Genomic DNA, 26,491 nt, shown 5'->3' on the forward strand with positions numbered 1-26,491 from the left:
CCAGTTTGACTAACACACTTTCTCCTGCTGCCTAATCTTTCATATCAGGGTGCTTCCAACAAATCACTGCATGACACTAGAGGCAAATCGACGTATTAATGTTGAGAATTCATTGTTGCTTAGCATATAGAATGTTATAATTGGTATCCATAATGGGTCACGCAGACTTTGTGCGTAACGATAATTCAAGTCCCAGGTCGGCAGAGAAGGAAAAGACCAACATCGCGTCCATTACTGCAAGAGAAGACCAGTGATTGCTTACTCGACAATCTCAAGTTCGCCCGTTCTGTGCTTGGCAAAAGTGTCCTTGTGCTCATTCCATATCCGCATAAGCTCGTCAACGTACTGTTGGTGTATCTTGTTGATGTAATCGTTGTCCGGATGCTTATCCTGCATGACCCTAACCGGACGTCCTACAACAATGTTGATGGGCCGTCGGTAAGGCATCATGCCCACATCATAGTTGAAGATACCCCTCGCATGGAAAATGGGCACGGTAAAGCCCATGAACTTCTTAACGAGCATCTGGAACTTGTGTATGTAGGGGTGCGAGTCGGTGTCGAGTTGGTCGTAAACGTCGTTTTCACCAAATGCCAGGACAGGTACGAGGTCGGCGCCGGTGCGGATGGCCATCTTGACAAAGCCTTTGCGACGGTTGAGAACGAGTTTTATGGAACCAGGGCGCGCATCGAGGGATTCACGTGCGCCGCCTACGACAATAGTAATTGCGCGACCCATGCCTTCGTTGTTAGGACCGCCCTTGGAGAGAATGTTCTCGCAGGACTCGCGGGAGACGGAGGCCATGCCGAGGCGCAGGGCGTATTCGCGGTAAATGGGGTAGCGGAAGTTGGAGTCGAGGGTCAACAGGGCGTTGGTAATGCCAGGGAAGAGCTGGGAGAAGCCCAGGGCCTCAGTCGCAAAGGCAGCGAAAGCGCCATGGGATATAATGCCGTGTGGGTGGTAGCCAAATATGTACTTCCTAGTAGGCTCCAGCTCCTGCGAGCGATGTAGGCGAGCGGGGAAGTAGGACGCAAAGAGCGACCAGACGGGCAGTCGGCGGAGGCGGTCGCTGCGGAAAGACAGCTCGCCCGATGTGCCAGCATTGGAGAAGAGGACATAGACGGTATACGGCAGGAGAATTGGCCAGAGCAGAGGTATGCTGCAAAGGAAGAAGAAGATGGCGAGGCCGCCGACGATGCTGAGCGTGTGCATGAGGACGGCGAGGGTCTGAAGGCGGCGTTGGAGGGGAACGTTCATGGGCGCAAATCGTATTCTGGACAGGTCAGTCTCAACACGTCTTCAGTAGAGCACAAGTCGACTCACTTGCTCTTGGACCATCCCGCACCGGCCTGTCGTCCCGTCGTGAGCTCCGAGTTTCTGCGCTTGAGGTCGGTTCTTCTATCTGCTTTGGCGACTTGGAACTCCTGCTGCGGCTTTACACTCGTCAGCGTCTCGCCATGGCCATTTGCGTGCTTCTCGTGGATGCCGTTCTGTGCCTGCTCGCCCTGCTTGCGGCCGAGCGAGCCATGCGAGTTGCGCGACGAGACGCGACGATGGCCTTTGACTGTGGGACTCCTGGGCGAGCCGTCCTGACCCAGGCCTTCGAGCGACGTCCTGTCGTCGTCTACGGGAGTCCTGATGCCATTGGTCTTCACCTCGTCCATTTTGCTGCCTCTTGATCTGTACCCGCTGTCCTCCATGGTGCCGTCGGTGCCGTTGGCATGTGATTGTGGCTCGAGGGCCTCTTCGGCGGCGTCGGCGTACGACTTGGGCGGCAGGTGGTGCTCTGCCCGCTCTTCAGGCGCCGAGGGCTCTGGGTTCAGCGACATGGCTAGCGATGGGCTGGGATAGGAGCAGTGGTGAAGAGATGCTTGGTAGGACAGGTGGAAATGGGCATGTTTTGGGTTTTGTTGGCGCGCATAGCGTGTTGGACCTTCCTGACGTTCCGCGCGTGGAAATGACGTACGGCTGTGGCTCCGTCTTCTCTCCCTCCACGGACCCCGGCACCCACAGGAGCCGCGAGCACATCAACGGCAGCCTCTATCAGACCAGCTACCAGCGTATGGCACTCGCGGCCAACGCATGCAGTGTCTTTGGTAGTACCGAGTGAGGTCATGCGACCACACAACAACCATTGTCCGTTATGCTTCTCCCAGACATCTTCGTCTGCGCTAATGCCTGCTGTGGCGCAGCTCCACCGAGGACTCAAACACTTCAACGCCGCGTCTCACATCGTCGCCACTTCGTGATTCGTCAATATCAAGACATGCTTTTACCTACGCCGCTATGATTCTTGAATCTTACTTGCAACCAAGAAACTGCAAGCATCTTTCGCCCGATTGACAATACCCTGCTGCCTGAACACCCTTACCATCCTTCAACATGTCCTTCCACGCCACAGCAGCACATTCATCGCGCATTACCAAACCAAGAAGAAAAAGTGCCGTCGCAGCATTGGGTCTGAAACGAACGACCTCCTCACCCTCTACTGCAAGTTCCAAGAGACGATCATTACCGGCCGAGACTACAACTGCCTTTGAAGACGACGAGCAACTAGATGATACCGGGGTAGTAATAGCAAACCTAGCCCACGATTTGAATTTCCGGGATGTTCCCCAATATATCGAGTACATCCGCAACAACATGTTTACCGGTATGCCAGAGAAAGCCGGCATGAACTCAACCAGGATAGCAGAGGTTTTGAACTTCCGAAGAAGATTGCCGCCATTTGTCACAGTAGCGCACATTGACGCTCTGAGTACGTCCTCAACGCGGAATGAGCGAGAAATCTCTGAGCTGGCAAGAGCGGGCATCTTGCGTAGGGTAATGATACCGAATCGTGGTGTTGGTGCTGCTGCTGTGGGTGATGGTATCGCTTCTGTACGAGAGTGGCAGGCACTTGTACAGGCTCATGCTGAACTACCTGAAGAGCTGAAAGGTAGACCACTAAATCTATCAAATGAATGCACATAGCTAACGTAGCGTCAGCAAAATATATAGCTGCCATGAACGCCAATCCAACATCGACGTCCATCCCCGGCACAACCTTCACATCTCCTGAGCTCTCAGCCTTGGTAACCTTTGGCTTCCTTACCTCAGCTTCGTACTTTCCATCCAATACCTCTCTTTTTGCATCACCAGGCGCCAGCTCACTCCTCGCCGTCTCTGCATCTGGATCTCGCCACGCAGCTGGCTCTCTAGATGCCGTCGGCGGTACACATGCAACCCAACATATCCACGGCGGATCGGGATCACGTCCCTCCCTAGCAGCACAATACAACTTATCCTTGCCCAATATGGGTGCGCATATCAAGCTCTTGGTTGATGCACGGAACCACCTTCTCGCTCTGCTGAACAAGACCAAGTACAAAGAGATGCCACTTAGTGCCCTTCGCGAGCGGTGGGACGGTGGTGTTACAGCCAACGATATCAAAGCAGAGAGGAAGAAGTTGAGAGGAGAGTTTGCAGGCGTATTACCTGGCCGGACGAAGAAATGGAAAACCTTTTACGGCATGAGGTTTGACTGGGTTTTGGAGGAATGTCTAGGCGCTGGACTAGTCGAACTTTTTGAGACGGGGAGTGTTGGCAGAGCTGTTCGAGCGATAACATAATTCAACCATTATTTGTTATCTCAACATTTAGATTGCCTCGCGTCCGGCTGTCACTGACCCGAGTGGAGTTGATGATCGACAGTGAACATTCCACCTTCCTACACGCGTACAACACAACGCCGATCAGTTTACTTGAAACTCATTGTGGAAAACATGACGCGTACCAACACACCATCACACGCGAGCAATGCGCACAGTAATTTCGTCACTTTGTCCTTTCTTTGTATGATGCTGTGCTGAGCTGCTCTGCCATCTACAGTCTGTTTCCGTACAATGTTTCATATCGAGTAGTTTGACCTCTCGCCCTGCGTGATATGCCTCACAAACTCCGAACACCCTGCTCTACTGACGTAGCCTCATCAAGTAAGCATAACAATTTGGTCCGCCCGTTCCTCGTAATCATACGCCTGTACTAGTAGAATATGAAGTACATAACTGAAGTGTTCGTGTGGTCATGCAGTCAAGAGTATGCTGTGTAGCCGATTTTTCCAAATCAACAAGGGGGGAGCCTAGTGGAAACGATTGTGGTATGCATACTGCCAGCAATGATAGCTGCGCATGGAAATATCGCCAGAAGCACAATAGGGCCAAGTCCAGTAATCGCCGTTACCGTACATGTGCATTCATGCGTGAGCAACCTCACTGAAGCCGTGTTTGTAGTCCGTCGATCGCTCATGGCCATGAGCGATACGAGAGCTAGGTGGAAGTAGTCCTGGAGTAGATGGAATTGGGTTTGATAAGCGCTAGAGTACTGATACACGATCGTGGAATAATCTGACGTCTCATCTGTAAAGTAGATGGTCCTGCAAACAGGACACGTCAGTCACTAGAGAGCAGGAGACACGTAACAGACCACCTACCGGAGATTTAAAACATCAAGCTACGCAAAGAGACTAATCCATGTAGAAGTCGCCTTTGAGGATCCGCTCCTGCATGGCGTCGGGCACCTTGGGCTTGGGCATCTCGCGGGCAGGTGGCTCCATGATTGTGACACTCTTAGCACGCTGGTGCGTTGGAGGAGACGGGCTCAACATTCCGCTAGGGCCGGAGATGGAGCCTCGCTCGGCTCGCGATCGGAGGTTCTCAGCGAAATTGTAACCTTCGCCTGTTGAAGACGATGTTAGCGAGTAGTTTCCCAGTATATTCTCGGACTGCTCTGCAATAGTGGAAGGCCAGATGTGTGATATAGATGTAGATCGCCGCGAATGTGCATGGGTAAAGGGACGAAGCAAGGTAGCGGAAGAGGGCAATGACTGCGACAATGAAGACAGACCTCGACCTCGACCAGTCGGGGGAGAGGAAGCTTTATGGATGGGTGGTCTACCATTTGGGTTCCCAACGCCTCCGTTGCTCTGCCTGACATCCCGCATTGCACGAGCTCCGAAGCTCAGCCGTCGAACAAAGGGTGTGGCCGGGTTGCTGCTGCTAGCAGACGTGGAAGGGGCGTAATCATCCTCGAATGGGCTCTCGTCGACAGAGCCAGAGTTGGCGCTGGAGATGCTCTCGGTTCGGGTTCGCGGGGTCTGGAGGAAGGGTGATGTCTGGCCGGGCGAGGCACCAAGACCAAGGGTGGTGAGCGAGAGCCGCCGCCGCTGAGCATTGGCGGCTGCTGTGGTGATGGGGCCTGAAGAGGGCTGTTGCTGGCCTACATAGCTGTTTGACCGGCCGAACAGGTCCTGGAAGGTCTGGCTGGTGACTGAAGCACGTCGGCGAGTATCCGGCGAAGGTAGCGGCGGTGAGTTTCGACCGTTGGAGGACATTATGAGGGTGACAGCGAAGTTTGAGACAAGTTCAAAGTGTGTACAAGAAGGTTAATTGAATCGAGGGGTCGTGTGCGAAGAACAAATCAGAACGGGGTGCTCAAAGCAACAAGGCAAGGGGGGGTGGGATGATTGATATGTCGCTAGGCGCACAGACAGGGTCCCCGAGATGCAGTACGTCAGCGGGGGTCGATGGCGTGATAAGCGAATTACGTTTGCAAGGGAATCGCGTTCGATAACGTGGACTAGCAGGAGACTTTGGTTCAACAGGTTAAGAGAAGAAGGTCGAAATGGCAAGAAACAGGGACGATGGACAGGAGAGTAATATGGAAGCAACAGCGGGTGTCTTGGCTGCGCTTGCCAAAGGATGCCCATCTGCCCTAGTTCTCCAAGCGGATTAGCTCCGCTCCTTCCCCGCAGTCCGGCCATGCACATGTGTGGATAAAGGACGCGGCCCTTTCACCTGCCATCCAACCACGTCCAGAGGCAACTCGAGCCTAGCCGCTGCACTCCCCGCAGTCGAGCGCTCGACCCACCTTCTTGTGCCCACAACGACTATCACGATCAACACGGACACGGTAAGTTCCTAGCTAGCATAAGCTTGGTACGAGCTATCTTGCCACTCAGATCCCTTCACTTATTCACCTGCATGTGTACTTGATCATGCCATTCACACGCCATACAACTCCAACGTTGATGCTTCTGTCCTCGCTACATCTGCTCAGAATCTTTGCAAGACGAGTGTGTATTACACACAATCACTTTATCTGCGTCTTGTGCTTGACGCCAGACGCATGCTTATGCTATGCGGAGACGGCGGAACACCTAGATAACACATGCTCTGTAACATGTCGCATACTGCGGGGGCTTACAACAAGCGTCATACTGTGTATGCGCCGATTTAGAGGCCGCGAGCAAAAGCGGAAGGTTAATCGCTAGTCCTAGTGGACATTTTGCACTCTACAGGACGAACACCCCACCATGTCCAAGGCCAGATGCACCACAAAACAACAACCACTTGAGCAACATCGTGTGTACGCCAGATGAACGCCTTCCAACTTAGCGCCTCGATACACCGGCCACTTAGACGTACCAATGACAGAGTCGTTGTACGACGTGCAGCTGAGTCTTACATGATTGGCTCATGTAGACGTCCGACGCCGACTTGCTATCTTGCATGCTACGAGATATCTGATCCGACATTCACACCGACATGTAGTTTGATCTATAATAGCTTCCATGTGCCAGGTGCGCCAAGCGCGTAGTAAACGAATGATTAACTCCTACCGCACTTGACGACATGCGAAAGCCTATGGCATGTGAAGTTCAGCTATGAGATGCACCAGATCCACTTCGTGCATTCCGGTCTTGTTTCGAGTCAGTCAGCCGTCGGCCATAATCCCAGTTCCGCGGGATCTTTCTATATATCGGACCTTGGCACTGTATGAATGCGGAGCCTCGTATCATCTGATATGTGCAGCTTAGGGGTCGCACTTAATTGCTTTGGGTCTATCACCCTTCAACATACTTAAACAATGTCACAAGTGGTTGCATGGGATTATTAAACGGACTTTCTTGACTCCGGAATACATTTAGAAGCATATGTTTTGTAGCTTACAGTGCTAACGGTAAATTGTAGCGTAAAAATAGTGCTCAAACTATGTATACAAGGAGTGTGTAGAAGAGAAAGGACACATCAAGTGTGCCCTGGAAAAAATCAGGGACGTTAAAGTTCCGGTGAGCAACCGGCTGAAGAGAAAGCAAAAGAAAGAAGCGAAGAGATTCAGAATCATCCGGCCTATTGTTGGCCAGAGTCGGGTGGCCTTGAAGGGAGAGAACATAACAAAACAAAGGCCGACGACCTTGAGTAAAGAAGAAGAAAATGACAGCTAGCGCTGCAGACAGCCGTAACGTCGTAAGGAAAGACATGAAGATATTAAACGATGAAAAATGCCACAAAGAAAGGAATGGAACAAATGCAAAAATCCGCCAACGCCAGAACAAAAGCAAAATGAGAGCGCAATGGCACCACCGCCCACTCAACGGTTGTTTTGACCGCAAGACACACCGCTTGCCGACCGGGATTACTGCATCGCCCGCTTCGGCTCTCGTTCGCGTACCGCCGACCCTGGCCTTTTACGGTTCTCATAGACCAGGTTGCGGAAGAGATTCATGTAATGAGCAGGCGCATCAGCCTCAATCAGCTTGCGTTCGACATCCTGCAACACTGTCCAGTGGTTACGGTATACGTCTTCTTGTGGTAAAGACGCAAGCGCTTCGAGTACAAATTGATGGTCGTCATCTGTTTGTGCTCCAATGAGTGCAACGTATAGGTTGCTTTGCACAGGGTCCGATAAAGCCTCCATGCCGCTCCATGTAATGCCTTCGTATGCATTTACATTGCGGTCTGTGACACGGTCAAGGATAGTGACAAGAGCCATCGCTGCTCGTGCAGCTGCATCCTCGACATCAGCCTGGCGATGGTAAAAGTCATCAATGGCCCCGACTAGTGAGGTCAACTGCTCTGCGCAACTGGAAACATCGAACCGAGGCGGGCCTTCAGAGAGAGTTTTGGGTCCTTTGACAATGTACTCATCCAGAGCATCGAAGGTCAACGCGATGCGCTTTTCAACCTTCTCGAAGAAAACACGGCTTTCGAAGTCTGCATCGATGATCTTGCGCATCTGAAGGTACAGACTAGGGTCTCTACTTGCGTACTGCGTGAAGAGATCTGCGAGCTCTTGGTACTTCTTCGATCGTTCTGAAGTCAAGGGCGATTCAGGATACCGAAACTCCCCAGGAAGCGCATCCCGGGGCTCGAAGCAGGAGAACATATCGATGACTGTTTCCTTCAGGTCATCATCGTCTTCAGGTAGGTCGTCGTCGTCTCGGTAAACCCACTTCAAGTCGTTGGCGATGTTGGCTAAACCCTTGGTATCCAGTATTTCAGCAGGCTTCACATCTTCGATTTTCGAGCCGTCAGGTGAAAGGTGAAGTGGTGTCTTCACCATGTCGTCTGGGGAAGTCGAGATGATCTGGTCTCCAACCCAATAGATATGCTTCAGAGTCTTTTTTAGTCATGTTTCAATAGTCGTACGCTGGTAGTCATACCTTACATGCGAGGCCTTTCTCGTTGGCACCACATGTACACTCTGGCCTCCTTAACCTTCCACCCATCGCCACGGTGATCTCGTCCTCTAGATGGAAGAATTTCTTTGGACTACCACCCGGACTGTATTCGTCTTCCGAGACTGCGCAGTACTTCAACCTAATCTCGCTACCTTCTAGTCCTTTCTTGGCCCGTCTTCGTAGGTCGGTATCGAAAGCCGAAACATTGTAGTGGAGATTCTTCGTCGATATAACCAGGGAAGGCGTAGGCGAAACGGTCGACTCGACTGACGGTAGGGGCTGGTCTTGGTCAGAGTGATCTGATGACTGTGCACTAGCTCTTGCTGCCCTTGCGGCCCCAGCACGAGTTGTAACCATGTCCTCTCCAAGAGAGAGCTTCGAGAATTGCTCTGCTGACATGAAGAACCTTCGTTTTGAGGTACCTTGATACTAAAAGCCAGTTGACGAGCTATATATCAACCCAACTCCCCCAGCTCCACGCCACCATCTTAGCTGATCCATCGTGTAGGCAGAACATGTCCTCCATCTTACGACGGCGCTTAACGAGTAGGCCTTCCGTGCCGTAGAGCATTGGGACGTGTGAAGCGGATGTGGCTTGCTCGTGAAGAACCGAAAGTAGGGGAGGGAAACGGCCAACGCCGCAGTACTGCCTGGCTTACTAGAGCGAGTGTGGTAGGGTCACAACGGACATTTGCCGCAATTCCGTGTACATTGGTGTCTTTATCGCGTCAATCACCTGCTTCTGGGCACCATAACTGTCATAATACCCACTTATTCATGAGCATTCTTTGTTGTACGCCAATAGAATTGCATCATTAGACCGAATGCCCAGTCTGTTTGAGGCGAAGCGACGAATGCTTTAACCCGACACGGTTAAATTAGGGGCGGCCGATGATCAAGGAATTGCCTTCTCCAGAGAATTATCTCGTTTTGCCGCCGGACCTTAATCTCAGAAATGCCGCTAAATGGTCGAGCTCAGCTATCGCAGGCTGAGTTGGGGTGATAATGCAAGGCACGGCTTTCGCGCACCGCAGCGGAGGCGACTCTCGTGATGCAGGTTGCAGCAGCAGGAATGCCACCTCAATGCAAACCTGAATGCGTGCCGAGAGGCTGTACGCGAGAAGGCTGCTAGCCAGGGACCATCGACGTAATCGTAAATTCGATAGAGTTGCCTGAGGTCGCAGGCATCATCGGTCGGTCCGCGATGGTGGAGTTGCAAAAGTTGACGTTCGCTCGGACTCCAGCTCAGCCTTCGCGGCGCTCGCAAACCTTGCAATTGCCAGTCAATAAGTGGCCTCAAATCGTTATAAGGCTGACTGGAGTGAAAGGAGTAATACACTTCTAATTAAGCTTCTGACTGCCTGAAGATGTTCATCATGCGTGGCACACTCTGACGATGTCCACCTTGTTGAGGACGCCTTGGGCCTCGCATCGCAGGCCTAGGAGGGGGCATGTTCTTCGCTCGAGACTGTACTACGCAATGCACTAGCAGTAGTGACGGCTTTCGTGGCAGTGAGAGCGCTCAGGTGTTGGCGCATGCCGTTGTTGATGGATGCATACCGTGGTTGTGTCGCGTTCTCCAGGTTAGATCAAGTCGCGAAGCCCGACCACACCAGCTGGCTCACCGTTCCCGTATCGAGTTGTGACGAGCGCGTCAACTTTGCTATACCACCCCAAGCTACATGTTTCGAAGATGATTTTCGGGAATACTTTTAATCAATGGGGCGGGGCAGATTTACGCCTCTTGCATGATGTTGCCCATTCAGCTGTTTCGAATAACCGCCGTGCGAGCGAGAGAAGCGGAACGGCCCCGGACGAGCAACAATGAAGATCGAAGTACTATGAAGTCTTGTCACAGATTGAGACAAGCCCCCAAAGGTGTGCTGCACAGTGAGTTCGTCTATGAAGTGGATAAGAGTTTGCGAGGCGTGGAAAGACGCAACAGCCTCCACATGCAGTATTCGGTCGCGGCGTGACGACACCTCAGGTGTCCAACACCGTGGGGATCCGCGCTAGCTACCTAGGCACACTAGGTAGTATCATCGCGTAGGGCTGGTTCACTTGAGATCTTGACAGATCTTGTGGGTTGTTGTTCTTCCATTGGAGTTGGTGGAGGAAGGCAGGCAGGATACACCCGTCTGTGAGCGATCGAGGATGACACCACCTGTGCAGGTACAGGCGGGATGGCGCTGCGTCATTACGGTCACCAACGTGCTGCACCACTACAACGGAAAGTTCGAAGCTGAAGGATCAAAGTGGAGCCTGTGTGCACTATGGATTGTGTTGGTATACGGGTCTAATCACAAGCGACTTAGTCTGCGGTGCTATAGCGGCACAGCACCGAAGCAGTTAGAGCGACTAACGCGGGGCGCGAAGCTGACATGTGGTCGAGCACAAGGGACATTTTGAGCCGCACATCTCATCCACACTACTACGCACACTATCACCAGTCTTGACAGACAGTCTACATACCTCGGCCTCCTAAAGACGCTGCTATCCTCGTGCCCGATTTCTTGAGGCATAGATCGGATCACCAAACCGCGATCATGTCTCAGCCCACGTCACCCTCTATACCCGCCTTCTATCGCATATTCTTTACATATGTCGACCCCATAATCTGCGCCTGGGGTGCGACCATGGACTTCTTCATGCCTACCACTGTCCTTTCGTCGCATATTCCCTCTCCCACTCCGGACATTGGTCATGTTATGATCCTGAAGCAGCGCGGCGGCGGTATGCTGAATTTTGGCATTATATCTGCTGTTCTACTACGTTACACACAGGATATGAACGTTTGGCGCATTGTCCAGTTGTCTTGCTTCGTCGTCGATTTGGCATACTATTGGGCGGTGTGGGAGGTTCTGGCTAAGCAGAAGAGACTAGACATGGGGACGTGGAGGGCGGAAGATTGGGGAAGTATCGGAATCACGGCATTTGCAGGATTGGTGAGGCTGGCGTTTCTGGCACGAGTGGGATTTGGTGAAGCTAAGAACAAGGAGGGTAAGAAGAACTTGTAGACCTTGAGAAATGATTTCGTGTGCACGCTTGTGTGTGGTATGAATGTAAAGGTCCGAGTCTGTACGAGATCCCAATATTCATATTCGTTTCGACCTCTTGTTCATTATTTCAAGAAGGTTGAAAGAGAAGAGTCATTAAGATAATTCTCTTGCTGCGCCCCTTATTGACTCTCATATTACTCCAGAACCCAACGTTATCCACTCGGCTATGTCTTCACGATCACGCGCTATCGTTGGTTCATGTTCCTGAAGCTCCTGTAGCTCAGCTGCAAAAACGACTGCCTGTCTCGACCCAATTCTCAGTGCAACAAAATGGAGAATCTTAATGATCCACTCCCGCAGACCAGGTGTAATAAGCACACACATACCCACGGTATATATTGGCTGGATGACCTGCATCAGCCTTGGCGAAACGACCGAATCAATAAAGGTGCCCGGTTCTCTCATGACATCTTCGTCTGAAGAATCCTCGTCGGTCTTTTTCCCTTGTGCGAAAGGCTGTGCAGGTGATGGTACCATACCCGTAATTTGAGGCACCGCAGAGATGATTGCCGCGATATTAGCCCGCAGTATGTCCTCCTCATACTGTATGCATGTCTTTAGGGAAGCAACATCGAAGCTTGGTGGCGCATGTTCCTCATAAAGCCTGACCAGATTCGTTCTTATGATTTCGTGTATCTGGATCCCAAGAAACCGCGTATAGTTCCACATCTGAGTTATAACGGGATGGAGACAGAGGCTATACAGATTTCCATAGTAGTGGTCCGAAGGCGCCTTGAGATGGACTCTTATGGGTTGCCATACTTGAGGTAGGGAAGCCTTGATCTTTTCTAGCTCTTGGTCGTGTTTCCTGGCGTTGTTGATTATCTCGACGGGGCTGTGGCTTTTGTCTTGGTTGAGTTTGACAACAGCGTGCATGAGATGCAGCATGCTCATCATAAACTTTTTCCCGAGCTCCTGGAATCCCCCGCCTGTCGGTATCTGATCATATAACTCTTGCACCCCTTCTAAAAGTTCGTTTATGAAGTAAGCACATGTTTCACTTGCATTTCGAACAGGGGCTTACTAACTTGGAATATTCGTTCCCAACTCCATCGTGAAGAATAACGCAACACCATAAGACTGCAAAAATATCTGCCGTCCAAGCTCTGTATCGAACTGGGACTTTCCTCGGAGCATGAACAACGTGTAAGCGCCGCTGACGTGCTTGGACCATCTGGCTATAGAGCTCTTGTCCGTGTATCTCGTGCCCTCGTACATACCAAGTAGGATTACGGAGACCACGGTGCTGTCTTTGATGGCTGTTTCATGCGACATGAGTGCTCTGTTGGTCTCCTCCAACGCGGATACGTATGCAATACGTGCTTTCTGCATGACGGCAGGAGATTTTACTGCATTGGAGAAGACAGCTAGACTCAGGGCTCGAAAGCTTTCGCGAAGACTGCTCTCGACATCCATCCGAGATAGGAGCTGAGGAATCCACTCAAATTGGCCTCCTTGGGGGAAGTCGGCAGTGCCCGCGTAGTTGGCAAGGAAGTACCCTTGGGCTCGCGCGTCGACATTCGGCGTAGGTTGCACAACCATCTCAGCACTTGGCGGTATCCGCACCGGATACATCCTCTGCAAGCTTCTAATTTTAGCGGGCTCTCCACGTCTCCAAGGTGTTGTTGGTTCTTTTGATTTGGCAAGCTCTTCGTAGCGCCTCTCTGCCTTCTTCGCCACGACATGGCTTTCGTTCTTGAACATCAGCGACACCGGATCCCGGTATCCATGGCATTCTTTGCCTGCGCGAAGACATTGTGAGCATGAGGGCCGCTTCTGGTCACACTTCAACAGCAGGTTAGCACTCGAGACGCCTGGTCGCGGTCGCGCTACATACCCTGATTCTCCTGTCCCTACAAGTCTTGCATCCTGGAGAGGGTCTCCCTACATTTGGCATCGCGATGAATGATGACTAATTGCCCAGTGACGATGCGATGCAGTCCGGACCCGCACTACTAATTTCTCACCCACATTGATGGGGTAAGGAACGCCACGTTGTGCCTGGAGAGAGCAAGCGAGGACGCAGGAATCACCTAGGCACCGTGGGTACCAGTTGATTTACCCCGCTATCGAACCACGGGCTAGGTCGAACCACGACTGGGCAACCGTAGCGAGCCATCCCTGCTTTCCGTTCCAAGACTCGACTATCGCATGCTACTGCTGCAACAAAGCTTGAAAACACTCGAAGTAGCATCATGTTGGATTATGTTGAACATGTTCTATTACACTGGAAAGAATGTCTTCTATTTACAACAGATCGGTAGGTTCATCAAAGATAATATATACAAATCATCAAGCCTTTTCTGCTATTCCCAAAGCGATTCAAGCAGCATCCCTGGAATTGACCTGCTCTAGGTGCGTCGACACACCTTTCTTCTCAGCATACTCGCTCTCGGTATCACTAACATGGAAGCTATCGACGACTGTGCTCTTGAATTTCCTGGCAGGAACACGCTGCTCAAAGAGGAGGTCGAGCTCTCCGTAAGTTCGGCCCTTTGGTTCAGGAAGACGGAAGAACGCCCAGATGAAGCAGCAAAAGCAAGTTCCAGCGTAGAAGAGGCCACTCTTTGCGCCCCAATTCCAAGCACCAGGGTTGAGCATGCGTGGGGTGATGACGTTGCCGATAATGGAACCGAAGTTGTAGAAGTTCCTGGCCAAGACAACCGTCTTTTGGCGGAGACGGGTGGATGGGATCTCTGCGACGATTGAGTAACAGACAGGTCCGACTGTGCAGTTGTATGCAGCAGCAAAAAGCAATAGCATAGCGCCGATGCTCCATTGCGCACCAGTGTTGCCAGCTGGAATGAAACCAAGACCTCCAATGATGCTCAAAAGCAGAACCATGACGAGATCGCCGTAAACGTACAAAGTGCGGCGGCCTACGCGTTGGATCAAGATCCAGGCCGCGAAGACACCAACACCACCAATCGCGTATTGTCCAAGACTCATGGAGAAGGCGTTCTCGTCGCTAAGGCCTGCTTGCTGGAAAAAGTAAGTTGAATAGCCGATAAGACCTGCTCCACAGAAAGCTTGTGTAAACCATGCCATGGCAGCAATTTCAGTTCGTCGAAGATCGGTGCCTTTGAAGCAGTCCAAGTATGAAGTACCCTCAGAAACTGCCATCTCCATGGCATTGGTGTGGCGCATCATAGCAATGGTCTCGTCGGCGTTGAAGTCGGGTAGCTTCTCTGGCGATGTCAGGCGCATCAACATCTTCTTGGCTTCGTCATAGCGGTCTTTTCGGACAAGCCACCATGGTGATTCAGGTGCGAAAGAGATACCGATCATCAAAGGGAGTGGCCAGAGCCACTGCAGAGCATATGGAATGCGGTATGCCCATTGGTCGGGGCGCTCGGCCACACCCTTGAGAACGCCTGAGGCGAGGAATTGACCGATGACCCAGCAGAGGTTGACGTATGTTGTAAGAATTGGGCGGAGCGGAACCGGTACGACTTCGGCAGCATAGGTGCAGGTCAGGGTCTGGAAGACACCCCACGGTATACCGCACAGGATGAGACCGCATAGTAGCATGACGATGTTCTGGGCAAAGAAGACGATGAAGATGAAGAGGTTGACGACGAATAGCGCGCCGATCATCGTCTTCTTGTACCCGAAGCGATCCGCAATAAGACCGTTCAGGAGCAGACCCGTGAACTCTCCGACGTATGCACCGTTTGTAAGGCCAGCTTGCCAGGCGGCTGTGAGTTCCCAATCGCCGTTGGGGAGCTGTTGGCCAAACTTTTGCTTGAAAGCAGGAACTGCCATCAAATTGGCGATCAAGACTTTGTCGAAGCCTTCCATGATGATGGCTGCTGAAAGTAGCACCGACCAGGCAATGGCCTTTGGGTACAACTTGACACCCTGTCGCAAGGTCATTTGTTGTTCTGATCGGGTCGCGTTGCCGGCATCGTGGGCGACTTGTTTGATGTCCGGGACGGCAAGTGAGAGGCGGCGTGCCTGTTCGGCATCGATAGCGACGACGCTGCTGTTACGACGGGACATCGTGGCCGTGTCGAAGAACGCAACGATATCGAAACGTATTGACAATTGTGGGTATATCAAAAAGATGAAGAAGGATTCTGTGGGTCAAACCCAGACTTCCCCTGATGTGGAGCTGGTGGGACTTGAAGCTGGATGGTGATCTCTCCTGATGGATCTCGTCGTTCTACTTATATAACTTCACGACTCCAGACACGCAATACCCATGTACAGGCCGAGCTCGTGCCAAGTCAGAAGCCGGGGATGGTGGAGTGAGCCAGAGGATGCGGGGAGGGACGCCACTCTTGCTGATGTCGAGGCCATGTTGTTCGCGCAACCATCCCTCAGGACATGGCTGAAAGGCTAGGCTGTAGCTGGACAGAACCGCCGACAAGGGCGTGCCGTCGAAAATTCTCGGAGGGAAATTTGACGCGTTGATTGGGGCATTCTCGGCCCGAGATCGCAGAGAGGCAGGAGAGAAATATGCGTGTGGCAAGCAACTGACGGTTCAAGGTTTGCTTTGATGCTAGGGGCGACTGTGCACCCGTTCCAGGGCTGGCGCAGTTCACAGGGCTTCGTGTTATTCGCCGCATGTCGGCTCATGTCCACGGGCAAATCGATAGCCCGCGTATCCACCATCTCCCCGCGCCCATCCTCGCTTGTTTCCCGTAGTGCTAGATTTTGCGGGAGAGAACGTTGGAACCATATGCGATGGAAACCATCTGTGGGGAAGTTGTCGCTCAGTTTTGTGGGGATCTCCAGCTCCAGAGAGCCGGTCCGAGGTTCAGCGAATGAGCACTTGTATAATCCTACCGAGAATTCTTCCGGACTTGGGGCGGGGCCTCCACGTGCAGAATCCGATGATTAGATCTCAACGACAACTCACTCCATCTGATAAAGGCGCATATTGCAAGACGTTTATAAGAAAGCTACTGGTGCCGTTTTCAAGCCACCGAACGAACGCTTGTCCTTTTTGACGCTGCGTACTACTCTTACAATACTCAGGTGGCCAAGCGTTTTACAAACGACACAAAAGTTTAACAGCATCACAATGACTGTTCCTCAAAGGCCTTGGTGGAAGGATGGTGTCGTGTACCAGATATACCCTGCTTCCTTCAAAGACTCCAATGGCGATGGCATTGGTGACCTTAACGGCATCATCTCAGAGTTGGACTACATCCGCTCTATCGGTGTTGACGTCATTTGGATTTGTCCCATGTACGATTCACCTCAAGTCGACAGTAAGCAACGTCTTTGTACCAAGTACATACAACACACACGCTGACTTGGAGACCCAAACTCCAGTGGGGTATGACATTCGTGACTATGAGGATGTGTACAGACCATATGGTACCGTCCAAGACATGGAGAGACTGATTGCCGAGACACATTCACGAGGCATGAAGATCATATTAGATCTGGTAGTCAACCACACTTCTGACCAGGTATGCCTCGACTGTATATTCCCGTCGATACCCGCACAGAGCTGACTCTGGAAAGCACAAATGGTTTCAAGAGTCACGGTCGTCAAAAGATAACCCCAAGAGAGACTGGTACATCTGGAGACCAGCTCGGTATGTTGACGGTCAGCGCAAAGCTCCCAACAATTGGGTCTCCAACTTCACAGGGAGTGTTTGGGAATGGGATGAACACACCCAAGAGTACTACCTCCATCTCTTCTGCCCTGAACAACCCGATCTCAATTGGGAAAATCCAGAAACTCGACAAGCCATCTACAAGTCCGCTATGGAATTTTGGCTACAGCGTGGTGTCGACGGCTTCCGTGTTGATACTGTCAACATGTACAGCAAGGGTGAGATGCTAGACGCCCCAGTCACTGATCCAGGTTCCGAATGGCAGTTTGCTGGATACCAGTACTGCAATGGTCCAAGGATGGCAGAGTTCTTGAATGAGATGAACCAGATCTTAGAGAAGTACGATGCCATGACAGTTGGCGAATGTCCGCACACACGCGACATGAAGAGGGTACTAGAATACGTCAGCGCGAAAGAGAAGCAGCTAAACATGGTCTTCCAATTCGTAAGTAGACCACGACACGGTAGAATCATAAAAGACTTCGCCAGCTGACAAGTATTGTAGGATGTCGTCGACGTCGGTCAAGGTCCCTACAAGTTCCAAACCACACCCAAGAACTGGACACTTCCAGACTTCAAGCGTGCGATGGCCCGCACACAAGATTTAATTCGCTCCCCCTCAGATGGCTGGACCACTGTCTTCCTCGAGAATCACGACCAAAGTCGGTCTATCTCGCGTTTTACTTCTGATGCGCCTGAGCACCGCGTCGCAGGCGGTAAGATGCTCGCATTGATGATGGCAGCACTCAGCGGCACACTATTCATCTACCAAGGCCAAGAAATTGGTATGACCAACTTCCCTCTAACCTGGGATATGAGCGAGTACAAAGATGTCGACTCGTCGAACTACTACAAAATGGTAGCTGCGCGGACAAACAACGATCCTAAGGCCCTCGAAGATGCGCATGTGTCGCTTCAGCACCTTGCTAGAGATCATGCTCGTGTCCCAATGAGCTGGTCGACTGCACCACACAACGGCTTTTCGCCTCCGGACGCAACCGCAAAACCGTGGATGCGGCCCCTCGAGGATGCGGATGTATGCAACGCCACCCAGCAACAAAGCGACAAGAATTCCGTCCTGGCTTTCTGGAAGCGTATGTTACAAGTGCGCAAACAGCACAACGATCTCCTTGTTCACGGTCAGTACGACGATTTGGACTTGGAGAGCAAAGATTTCTTCGTTTTCAGCAAGACATGGAACGAGAAGAAGGCAGTATGCATTTGCAACTTCACGGATAAAAAGAAGGATCTGGTATTCCCAGAAAGCGTGATGGGCAAGAAGATGGACCTTCTTGTTAGCAGTGTTGATGACTGCGAGGAGAAGAAGTTGGCTGCTTTTGAAGGGAGGATCTATTTACTTGCGTAGATAGCATCACCTGAACAGATTTTCTGCTTGATGCTATACCTCACTGAGCTACATGAGCGACCTGCATCGATAGACGATGTGAGATATTGTTCCAGGTAGCCAACTGCCCACTTCTCGCCTCCAATCTGGGGATCTCTTGGGCTTGGGTCTGCACCAATTCGTCGGCCAAATCTTCTAATCCTGCAGCTGTCTTCGACTGCGTAACCTGGTACCAAGGGTCGTTCGCGCCACCAGGACTGCCAAGTGGCAAGTTCGGCGAGCTAGCGTTGCTGAGTGCTTCAGGGAACATAGTCTGTAGTCGTAACAATTTCTCTTGCAAAATTCCCCGCCGTGTTTGATCAAGATGTGGAATCAACAAGACAAAGTCCAGGATGAAAAGAAAATCATCAACCCGTAGTGCTGTTTCATCGATAGTCGCTGCAGGGACATGAATCAGAACATCAGCAATGGTGTCCGTAATTTCGAAGAGCTTTTGAGTGATGCTGCTTCCATGTACTTCGATATCTTGGCGCGACATGCTGGATAGTTGTTGCCGTAACGTCTGTGACAGTCGTACTGGAAACAAGAGCGATAGACACTCTTTCGATGATCGGGAAGATAGGAGGGTCTGGCTCATAGCTAAGCGCCAGACCAAAGTGCGCAGCCACTCACGGGTGATGCATAAATCGGCCCGTTGCATCATCGACAACATGGCCAGCTCTCGGGCATCGGCTTCAGGATCGCCTTCAAGCTCGCGCGATTTGGCCTCAACCCAGGTACTAGTTACGCTACCTCCTTGGGAATCAAGCCAACTATCTAGAAATTCCGTGTCGAGCATGCGAAAAAGCTTAATGATTTGGTTGAAACCCTCGTGAATTTGTATCGGAAGGGTGGGATCGTCTTCAGGCAGTGTGAAGAGCGGGGGCAGAATAGCTCGTCGGTAGTCTAAAATAGCTAGAAATCGCTCATGGATGTACGCTTGCCAGTACAGCCGCTGTCTTCGCGATCGCTCGGGAGGGGATAGCTGTGCCACATTTTCCGGGTTGTCTATCCGCAGAAGCTGAATGATCGTGATGGCGTCTCGCATGTAATAAAACGCGCTGTCGCTAGCTGACAGACTCATGAGGCAGTTGTGAATGAACATCGACTGGACAGCTCGCATGACAGACACTTGACAATGTTTGTGTGTTCGCCTCATGGTGTCGATCGAGTAGTCCATGAGGCTCTCGATGGTTTGAACGACTTCGTCTGTTCTTTGGTCACCGTAACGCGTAAGATTCAGCGTGCAAGCGCCAAAAGCGAAGACGAACGAGCGGACATCTGGATCGTTGTCCATGACCTCGATGTACTGTCGAAGCTCATATTCGGCAATGACCGGATGTACGGGATACACTCCATCGACATAATCTGGAATAAGGTCGAGGAAATAAGCTTTGGTGTACTGTGATGCAGATGATGGCGAGGGAAATGCTGCCCTGAGTCAGCAGCAGCATTTTTTCATTGGGGTTGAAGTCACCAGCGCGACATACTCGGCGTGCCTCCATTACGGTCAACTATCGGCGAGACGGGGCTGTACGGTGTCTGGAAGCTGGACGTCCCGGAATGAGCTGGCAGTATTGGAGGCGATATCGTTGGCAGGGTGGAGGTCTGGTTTCTGAACTCTGAGATAATATGGCCTCTCTTGCCCTGAGACCTTTGCTTGCCGGACGGTGAGTAGATGCACCGCAAACCGAGATGTGCGCATTGTTGACAACGCGTTTGGCCATTACACCGCACCTTCCTCCTTTTGCACGCGTCGCACGCTTTCGATACTCGTTTTTGAGATGGCTGCTCCATGGTAATGGTTCCTGTTGCGTGCATGATAATTTTGTAGAACCAGGAGCCTCGGAGTCGGGATGATCAGGCGATCTGGGGAAGGCTTGCGGAGACGCGCTAACGGAGCGTAGTTCCTAATTGGTTCGCCCGCAGAATGGGTTTGCTCGACCCGCGAAACAGGCAGGTGCGAGTGGTATGGAAGTCGTGCCGAATAGTCTAGAAACGCGTACCTGAGCCGTAAGGATGAAATGTGGGGTACATGCACTTGGGGTAGATGCATGACAGCTTGTAATGTCCTCGGAGGCGTAAGCTTACCTACATGTGATGGCATGCATAGTTTCGAGAAAATCACTTTGCAGGAGAATGCATTGACTAACTACGCCCGAACCGGGAGGAAACGCTGCCGAGCGTACCAGGCATGCAACGGCCAGGAGGTATCCCTGCACAACTACAGCTCAAGTGAACACTAGTAATGCTGGCTTGGAAAATCCGTTGCTCGTAAATTATCCTTGTCTAAGAGGGATACTCTTTTGCGCGCGACTTGAGTAACTTGATTCCTGACCCTTTTCTGCGGACAAAATGCGGATATGGAGTTGCTGTGGTGCAGTTTCGGCTTGAGATCGAAAAGAGTTGCCCACCTCCATAATCTTTGGACGACCGAAACCCCTCCATGGTTTCATCGCTCAGAACTGACTTGACCGAACATTTGTCAGCTTGAGGCTTGATAAACAGTAAAATTGCGGAAGGAGGATGTCGAAGCAGTCAAGCGGCAACTACTTCATTTACAAACCATATCTGCCTGGCCCGGAATCACGAGACGCGCAGAATGCACACCAGCAAATGATAACAGATATAAGCACTCCAGAATCAGATCAAGCAGCGAGTGCAAATAAGCAATGTTGACCATGACTTCCCTCCACGTGTATCACCTAGGCATGGCAACAGCGTGGGAAAAGCATTGAGAATGAGCTTGAACAATTGACTCCGGAAGGGAAAAGAAGCCTATGGAATTGCAATCGCCTTCTGCCAGCAACGATCGTGATTCCTACTGCTGCCATCATAAACGCCGTCCCATCCTTCCTGCCATAGATGTCCTGTTAACGCCTTACATGCATTCATCCTACCATGTACAGCCTGGATCCACCCTAAGGAGTTACAAAATCCCCCAGCAAGATCCGCCGAAATGTCCCTAATTAAACCTCTGAGAAAGCTCCGGAGTACCGCTATCACCGTACATGGATTCATTCTCGGCCTGCTCTTTCGCCTGGAGGTACTGGTACTTTAGACGAGCGGCCTTGAGCTCAGCCTCCGCAACTTCCAACTCAGCCTGTAGCTTCTGAACCGCGACAGGCTCGTTGGATGTATCGGCGGTCTCAACGGGGTAGATGCGCCCTCCCTGTGGACCAGGAGAAACGGAGAAGGCAGGAGTCGGATGGGGAAGAAGAGAACGACCGCCGGAAGAGCTGATGAAATCTTCATCGTCGGTGAGAATGGTTCGAGTAGGACGACGAATGGCGGAGTGGCGACCTTCAGGAGTGGCGCTGGTGCGAGTGGAGCGACTGCGCTTGTTGGCGTATTTGTCGTAACGTTGGAAGCCGCCAGACGGCGAGCGGCGGAGACGGCCAGGTGCCTCTGTTCAGTGTCAACAATCTGGTCTCACATTCGATGATTCGCAATGAACAACTGAACATTTGTTGGATCGTTCATGATATGCCAGAAGGGCCGACTTACTTTTGCGGCGCTTCTCCACAACGCGTGCCTCGTAGAGCTCGTGGTTGCCGCGTCGCTTCTTGGATCCCTTGGGTTGATCTGGCTCTACAAGTTCCTCGAAGTAATCGTCTTCAGAAGACTCCTCTGTTGACTCCTCCTTGTCGACTTGAATGAGGCGCTCTGGGTGCTCATAATCAAGCTTGAGCTCCTTGATATCGGCTAGACGGCACCACGGATGCTTAGGTTCATGAAGAGCGACTTTTGCGCGCAGATCGACTTGGAATTGATCTAGGTTGCCGTTCTTGAGACGTGAAATAGCCCTCAGATCTTTCAGAAACTGCACACCCCAGTTGCGAGGGTCGTTCTCAGTCTTGTCCTTGATGTGGTCGCGGCGTTCACAGTCCCAGGCGCGCATACGGATGTCTTCGGGAATGATTTCTTTGCAGTCGGTGATTTCAAATGACTGTGCTAGAGCGGGAAGAATGCATTCCACCAAATCTTTGGTCTCGTTGTTTAGGGTGTCGAATCGGCCCATGGTGATTGTTGGCCCCTATGCACAATCGACTCGCGAAGCTTGAGCTTACTGGAGAGGATGTCTTGAGATTTTCGAATAAAGTATCCGGATCTGTCAATCAATCGATTAGTTAGCAAGAGATTTCGCGTCAGATGCAAATTGGTGGATTGGAGCGAAAAGCTCGCTCAGACAAATGAAAGCCGTGTCGCTGTTGAGCGCAAAAGCTTTGCGCCAAACAAGTTGTCTGAGCTTATTTTGAGTCACTGAAACGGAACAATATCAAGAGGCCAGATATTGGTGATACCGAAGCAGAAGGTGGGTGGTAGAAAGTCAGTGGAGAAGGTCAGAGACGGCTGCCTATATACTTTCCGGCGCGCTAGCAGTAAGAGACGCTCGCTTGATGCGGATCTCAAGTCGTAGCGAGGCATCCTAATGACGAGTAAGCGGTGTGGATATTGTAATTTGCGAGCTCGTGCGCGTGATGTGACGTGTTCGTTAAAGTGAGAAGTGAAAGATCAAAGACGCCGGCAGGTATCAGCGGCGTTATCGGCAAGAAAATCAGAGAGCAAATTTGTCACCGGCTAGATAGTGACTATGTAGCGATGACAAGGAGAGGGAAACTGTACGTAAAGAGACCACTGGTGAAGATATGTATCTGAGCAAGGATTTGTTTCATGACGTGGTGATAAGAGACCGGCTTGATCAAATCTGGCCGTCAAAGTTTCTTGATAGACCGCCCGAGCAAAGGCAACATGCATGTAGCAAGTCGCCTCATGTTTGAGCTTAGTAGGATGATACCTTCATACAAAATGAACGCACATCGTATAATCTGAGGAGAGTCCAATGACGAGCACACTACGGAATCCTTCATGATTCGGAAGAAAGATGCTGTGCACCTAGTGAAGAGCATCAGACAGGCTCTGTGCCTACATATGACCTTTGGTGTTCAGAAGAGCTAGGTGAATTGATGAAACTTTGATTGACGAGGATGATGTTCATCGAAGAAGTATTGACCACTCGGCACGATGTCTCTTTGGAGTCTGCGCTAGCGACACGCCTCAGTTTACAACCCTGCCATCTTACCAGCCACCCGTCCTTTCTTTAACTTGAACAACACGACATTCAGCCTAACCAATCCAACAAGAGAAATGGCTATGAAAAGGGAACGCTCTCCATCCCCAAAACCTACATCAGAAATATATCGCTCTTCAACAATACAAGAGCAGACTTCCACTTTCGCAGCTGCGTTCTCTCCCAATCTATCTGCCAAAGTCCTCCAGACACTCCCCGAATTCCGAACTGCAACCCACAAAATCGCAGCATGGCGGAAACCATCACGACAAAAGTCTTTGATGCCAGATTCCCGGACCTTATATGATCTTGGCCACGATGATGACGGCGAAAAGTGGGCTGGAGGTCGATTGAGCAATGTATTACGAGATACGCAGACCGAAGGCGTTGTGGTTGTTGCGCGCTGGTACGGTGGGCAAAACATCGGTCCCATACGATTCACGCACATTGAAAACTGTGCCAAAGAAGCCATTTGGAAATGGAAAAACGCTGATACCGAGATCAAGAAAGAGCAGGCTACCAAGAAACAACGAATTGATGAGGAAGCTAAGCGGAAAGAGCTTGTGAACAATTTACAGGAGAGAGATTACAACATCTTCGCACTGCGGAAGTTGTTGAGTCAAAAGAAGGCGAAGTTGCAGGACGAGGAGCCTGCACCACCGACGCCGCAGAAGATGCAGGACTACGGGAAGATGACTATGGATGCGCTGACGAGGGTGGACAAGGCGAGAGACGCAACAATCGCATTCATCTTAAAGCAGATCGATAAGGTTGACGAAGAGCTTAAGCTTGTGGAAGCAATAGAGGACGGCATAGAGGACGGCACGCAGGCGACGGAAGAAGAGGCAAAGGCTGAAGATGCAGAATCCTCAATGCCAAAGTGATACGATGGCGATGTTGGCGCTCAGACACTACATCTAAGTTGACATGACCGTCCTTCTGAAACCAATTACCGATCTCTCACAACGAGGTCAGGGCCTGAGATGCATCTGGAAAGCCATCAAGCTCCGGATCATATCTTGGAAAGGTTTCTTTGGTACCAACAGCAACCATCCGTGGCCTATCTATCACCATCCGGCAGATGCGTGGCGATCGCCCAAGGCTTACAGCGCTTCTGCCGATCGCATCGTCAACACGAGAGCAAGTGGGATGTGGAGAGATCCGTTTTCTCAGAAAGGAGTGTCAGGTTGTGGCTTTGGAGCTGGTAACACCTGCGCTGGTCGAAGCGATGTCGGTCAGCAAGACTCATCGGTAGCGACAGAAGTCACGTAAGGAGGCCCGGGATATCAGTGGATGCGACGGTGAGGACTATTGATTTCTCTCGTCTCATATAGTACATGCCTATAGATGCAGAGTACGCATACACACAGTACATTCAATATACACATAGCGCTCTTGCTGCTCGCATATGAAGGGCACCTGGGGAATCATCCAGCAGTCAAACCCGCCACCCCTCTCTATGGACAGTTCTTTAATGACTGATATTCCACCTTCCCTTCTTCAACCTCCTCATGATCATCTTCCTCCCCTTCTTCGTCCTAATCCTGCTCAGGAATCCATGTCTCCTCTTCCGCACCAGATGACTTGGGTTGTATGTATCGCGCGGACCGCATCGGATCTGTGTGCTGCCCAGACCAGGATGTGAGGAGATTTTCGAGGCGAGGTCTAGTGTCTCGGAAGATGAGGGTACGAAAGATGTGCTGCCGGCTGCTGGCAGGGTGTTTGTGCGGGGCAGTATGGGACGCCGGGGTGTGAGGAGAGATATTTGGCGGGTTGATGAGGGTGTAGATGTTCTGGTAGGCTGGTCAGATGCGTGGCGGGAGGGTCTTGGGGAGAGATATGTACTGGTATGTTGGTGCTATGCGTGGTCTGAGGAGTGTAGATGCGCTGGTTGCAGGGCGCGCGACGACCCTCAAGCACCGGAAGGCGTTCATGATTTGTGTTGGAGCCGCAATTGCCTCCTCTCTGCCTGTTGTACCGTTCTCGTGGTGGCGTGGCCCCGATATGCAGATGCGAGCGTGCAGTTTGGCATGCCCGTCGCGAAGTCCGCAAAGCTAACACAATCGCTGCCGTCCGTGCGCAAAAAGTTGGCCGGCTTGCTACCAAAAACCTGAGCAACTTCTCTATCACGTTCTACAACATTAACTACCCACCAACTTTTTCTACCTCCCACCAAAAGCGCCAAGATGATTCTCGAGGCTCCTCCTCCGCGACGCCACATCTCCGGCGCGCCCATCTCCCTCAGCGACGCATCCGGCATCCTCGAAAAGTACCTCTCAAATTCCGAAACTCACCCACACCTTCACCCCGATGCGACCATCACACCAGAAGGCGTCGCATTCAATGCGCAAGGCGGTGCCATGGGCAATCCAATCATGCACCACTTACGCCGTGTAGCAGCGGGTTTGCGCGGCGAATACCAAGAGCCAGAGCGAGCGCTAGACATGGAAGAGGACCAGCAGGATTTCACTGCCGATGTCACTGTCAGTGGTGGAAAGGGCAAGACAGGCAAGAAAGCGGCGGGTGCCGACGATGATTGGCAAGATCTAGCTTCATACCAAGCGGAGCAAGGCGATATCGAAATCGGCGAGATCGGCGACAGGACGAATGTTGTACAAGAGGGTGGTGAAGAGCCCCAAGTACAGTCTCCCAAGAACAAGGACAGGAAGAAGAGGAAGAACGAGCAGGCAGAGGAGCCGGTCGTAGCGGATGGTCAGATAGACAAGGAGGCGCGGAAGAAGGCGAAGAAAGAGCGAGATTAGCAGAGGAAGAAAGAAAAGGCCGCGAAGAGCAAGGCGACCGAGTAGGGCTATCAGGCATCACGACCTCGAGAGATACACCTGCGCCCAAGCTGCAACGAGATCGAAAGATATACTGGCCATTGCATTCGAGCTGTATTCTACG

The 26,491-nt window shown here is 51.6% G+C and overlaps 11 protein-coding genes across 11 annotated transcripts; 4 read left to right on the plus strand and 7 right to left on the minus strand.

Moving 5' to 3' along the window:
• Positions 1-258: 258 nt before the first annotated feature.
• On the minus strand, positions 259-1,829 carry J4E82_003347 (uncharacterized protein; the record flags this gene model as incomplete). The annotated part of the gene is made up of 2 exons (XM_051729634.1): positions 259-1,273; positions 1,324-1,829. The coding sequence occupies 2 exons, from the start codon at positions 1,827-1,829 to the stop codon at positions 259-261; spliced, it is 1,521 nt and encodes a 506-aa protein (XP_051590668.1).
• Positions 1,830-2,382: 553 nt separating this feature from the next.
• Positions 2,383-3,611, plus strand: J4E82_003348 (uncharacterized protein; the record flags this gene model as incomplete). The annotated part of the gene is made up of 2 exons (XM_051729635.1): positions 2,383-2,938; positions 2,989-3,611. The coding sequence occupies 2 exons, from the start codon at positions 2,383-2,385 to the stop codon at positions 3,609-3,611; spliced, it is 1,179 nt and encodes a 392-aa protein (XP_051590669.1).
• Positions 3,612-4,504: 893 nt separating this feature from the next.
• Positions 4,505-5,371, minus strand: J4E82_003349 (uncharacterized protein; the record flags this gene model as incomplete). Its single annotated transcript, XM_051729636.1, has 1 exon — positions 4,505-5,371. One exon carries the CDS (start codon positions 5,369-5,371, stop codon positions 4,505-4,507), a length of 867 nt encoding a protein of 288 aa, XP_051590670.1.
• Positions 5,372-7,455: 2,084 nt separating this feature from the next.
• On the minus strand, positions 7,456-8,987 carry J4E82_003350 (uncharacterized protein; the record flags this gene model as incomplete). The annotated part of the gene is made up of 3 exons (XM_051729637.1): positions 7,456-8,439; positions 8,483-8,906; positions 8,980-8,987. The coding sequence occupies 3 exons, from the start codon at positions 8,985-8,987 to the stop codon at positions 7,456-7,458; spliced, it is 1,416 nt and encodes a 471-aa protein (XP_051590671.1).
• A 2,701-nt stretch (positions 8,988-11,688) lies between these two features.
• J4E82_003351 (uncharacterized protein) lies at positions 11,689-15,561 on the minus strand (the record flags this gene model as incomplete). Its single annotated transcript, XM_051729638.1, has 6 exons — positions 11,689-12,524; positions 12,588-13,335; positions 13,397-13,428; positions 13,527-13,592; positions 13,929-14,285; positions 14,346-15,561. The coding sequence occupies 6 exons, from the start codon at positions 15,559-15,561 to the stop codon at positions 11,689-11,691; spliced, it is 3,255 nt and encodes a 1,084-aa protein (XP_051590672.1).
• Positions 15,562-16,588: 1,027 nt separating this feature from the next.
• J4E82_003352 (uncharacterized protein) lies at positions 16,589-18,498 on the plus strand (the record flags this gene model as incomplete). Its single annotated transcript, XM_051729639.1, has 4 exons — positions 16,589-16,778; positions 16,843-16,982; positions 17,038-17,577; positions 17,638-18,498. 4 exons carry the CDS (start codon positions 16,589-16,591, stop codon positions 18,496-18,498), a joined length of 1,731 nt encoding a protein of 576 aa, XP_051590673.1.
• A 40-nt stretch (positions 18,499-18,538) lies between these two features.
• Positions 18,539-20,337, minus strand: J4E82_003353 (uncharacterized protein; the record flags this gene model as incomplete). Its single annotated transcript, XM_051729640.1, has 2 exons — positions 18,539-19,947; positions 20,007-20,337. 2 exons carry the CDS (start codon positions 20,335-20,337, stop codon positions 18,539-18,541), a joined length of 1,740 nt encoding a protein of 579 aa, XP_051590674.1.
• Positions 20,338-21,481: 1,144 nt separating this feature from the next.
• J4E82_003354 (uncharacterized protein) lies at positions 21,482-22,537 on the minus strand (the record flags this gene model as incomplete). Its single annotated transcript, XM_051729641.1, has 2 exons — positions 21,482-21,924; positions 22,024-22,537. 2 exons carry the CDS (start codon positions 22,535-22,537, stop codon positions 21,482-21,484), a joined length of 957 nt encoding a protein of 318 aa, XP_051590675.1.
• Positions 22,538-23,868: 1,331 nt separating this feature from the next.
• J4E82_003355 (uncharacterized protein) lies at positions 23,869-24,471 on the plus strand (the record flags this gene model as incomplete). Its single annotated transcript, XM_051729642.1, has 1 exon — positions 23,869-24,471. The coding sequence occupies one exon, from the start codon at positions 23,869-23,871 to the stop codon at positions 24,469-24,471; it is 603 nt and encodes a 200-aa protein (XP_051590676.1).
• Positions 24,472-25,058: 587 nt separating this feature from the next.
• J4E82_003356 (uncharacterized protein) lies at positions 25,059-25,521 on the minus strand (the record flags this gene model as incomplete). Its single annotated transcript, XM_051729643.1, has 2 exons — positions 25,059-25,380; positions 25,433-25,521. The coding sequence occupies 2 exons, from the start codon at positions 25,519-25,521 to the stop codon at positions 25,059-25,061; spliced, it is 411 nt and encodes a 136-aa protein (XP_051590677.1).
• Positions 25,522-25,773: 252 nt separating this feature from the next.
• Positions 25,774-26,349, plus strand: J4E82_003357 (uncharacterized protein; the record flags this gene model as incomplete). Its single annotated transcript, XM_051729644.1, has 1 exon — positions 25,774-26,349. One exon carries the CDS (start codon positions 25,774-25,776, stop codon positions 26,347-26,349), a length of 576 nt encoding a protein of 191 aa, XP_051590678.1.
• Positions 26,350-26,491: the final 142 nt, after the last annotated feature.

The sequence above is a fragment of the Alternaria postmessia genome, assembly GCF_024291825.1.
Source record: "Alternaria postmessia strain BMP 2775 chromosome Unknown scaffold_14, whole genome shotgun sequence".
In the NCBI taxonomy this organism is placed as follows: domain Eukaryota; kingdom Fungi; phylum Ascomycota; class Dothideomycetes; order Pleosporales; family Pleosporaceae; genus Alternaria; species Alternaria postmessia.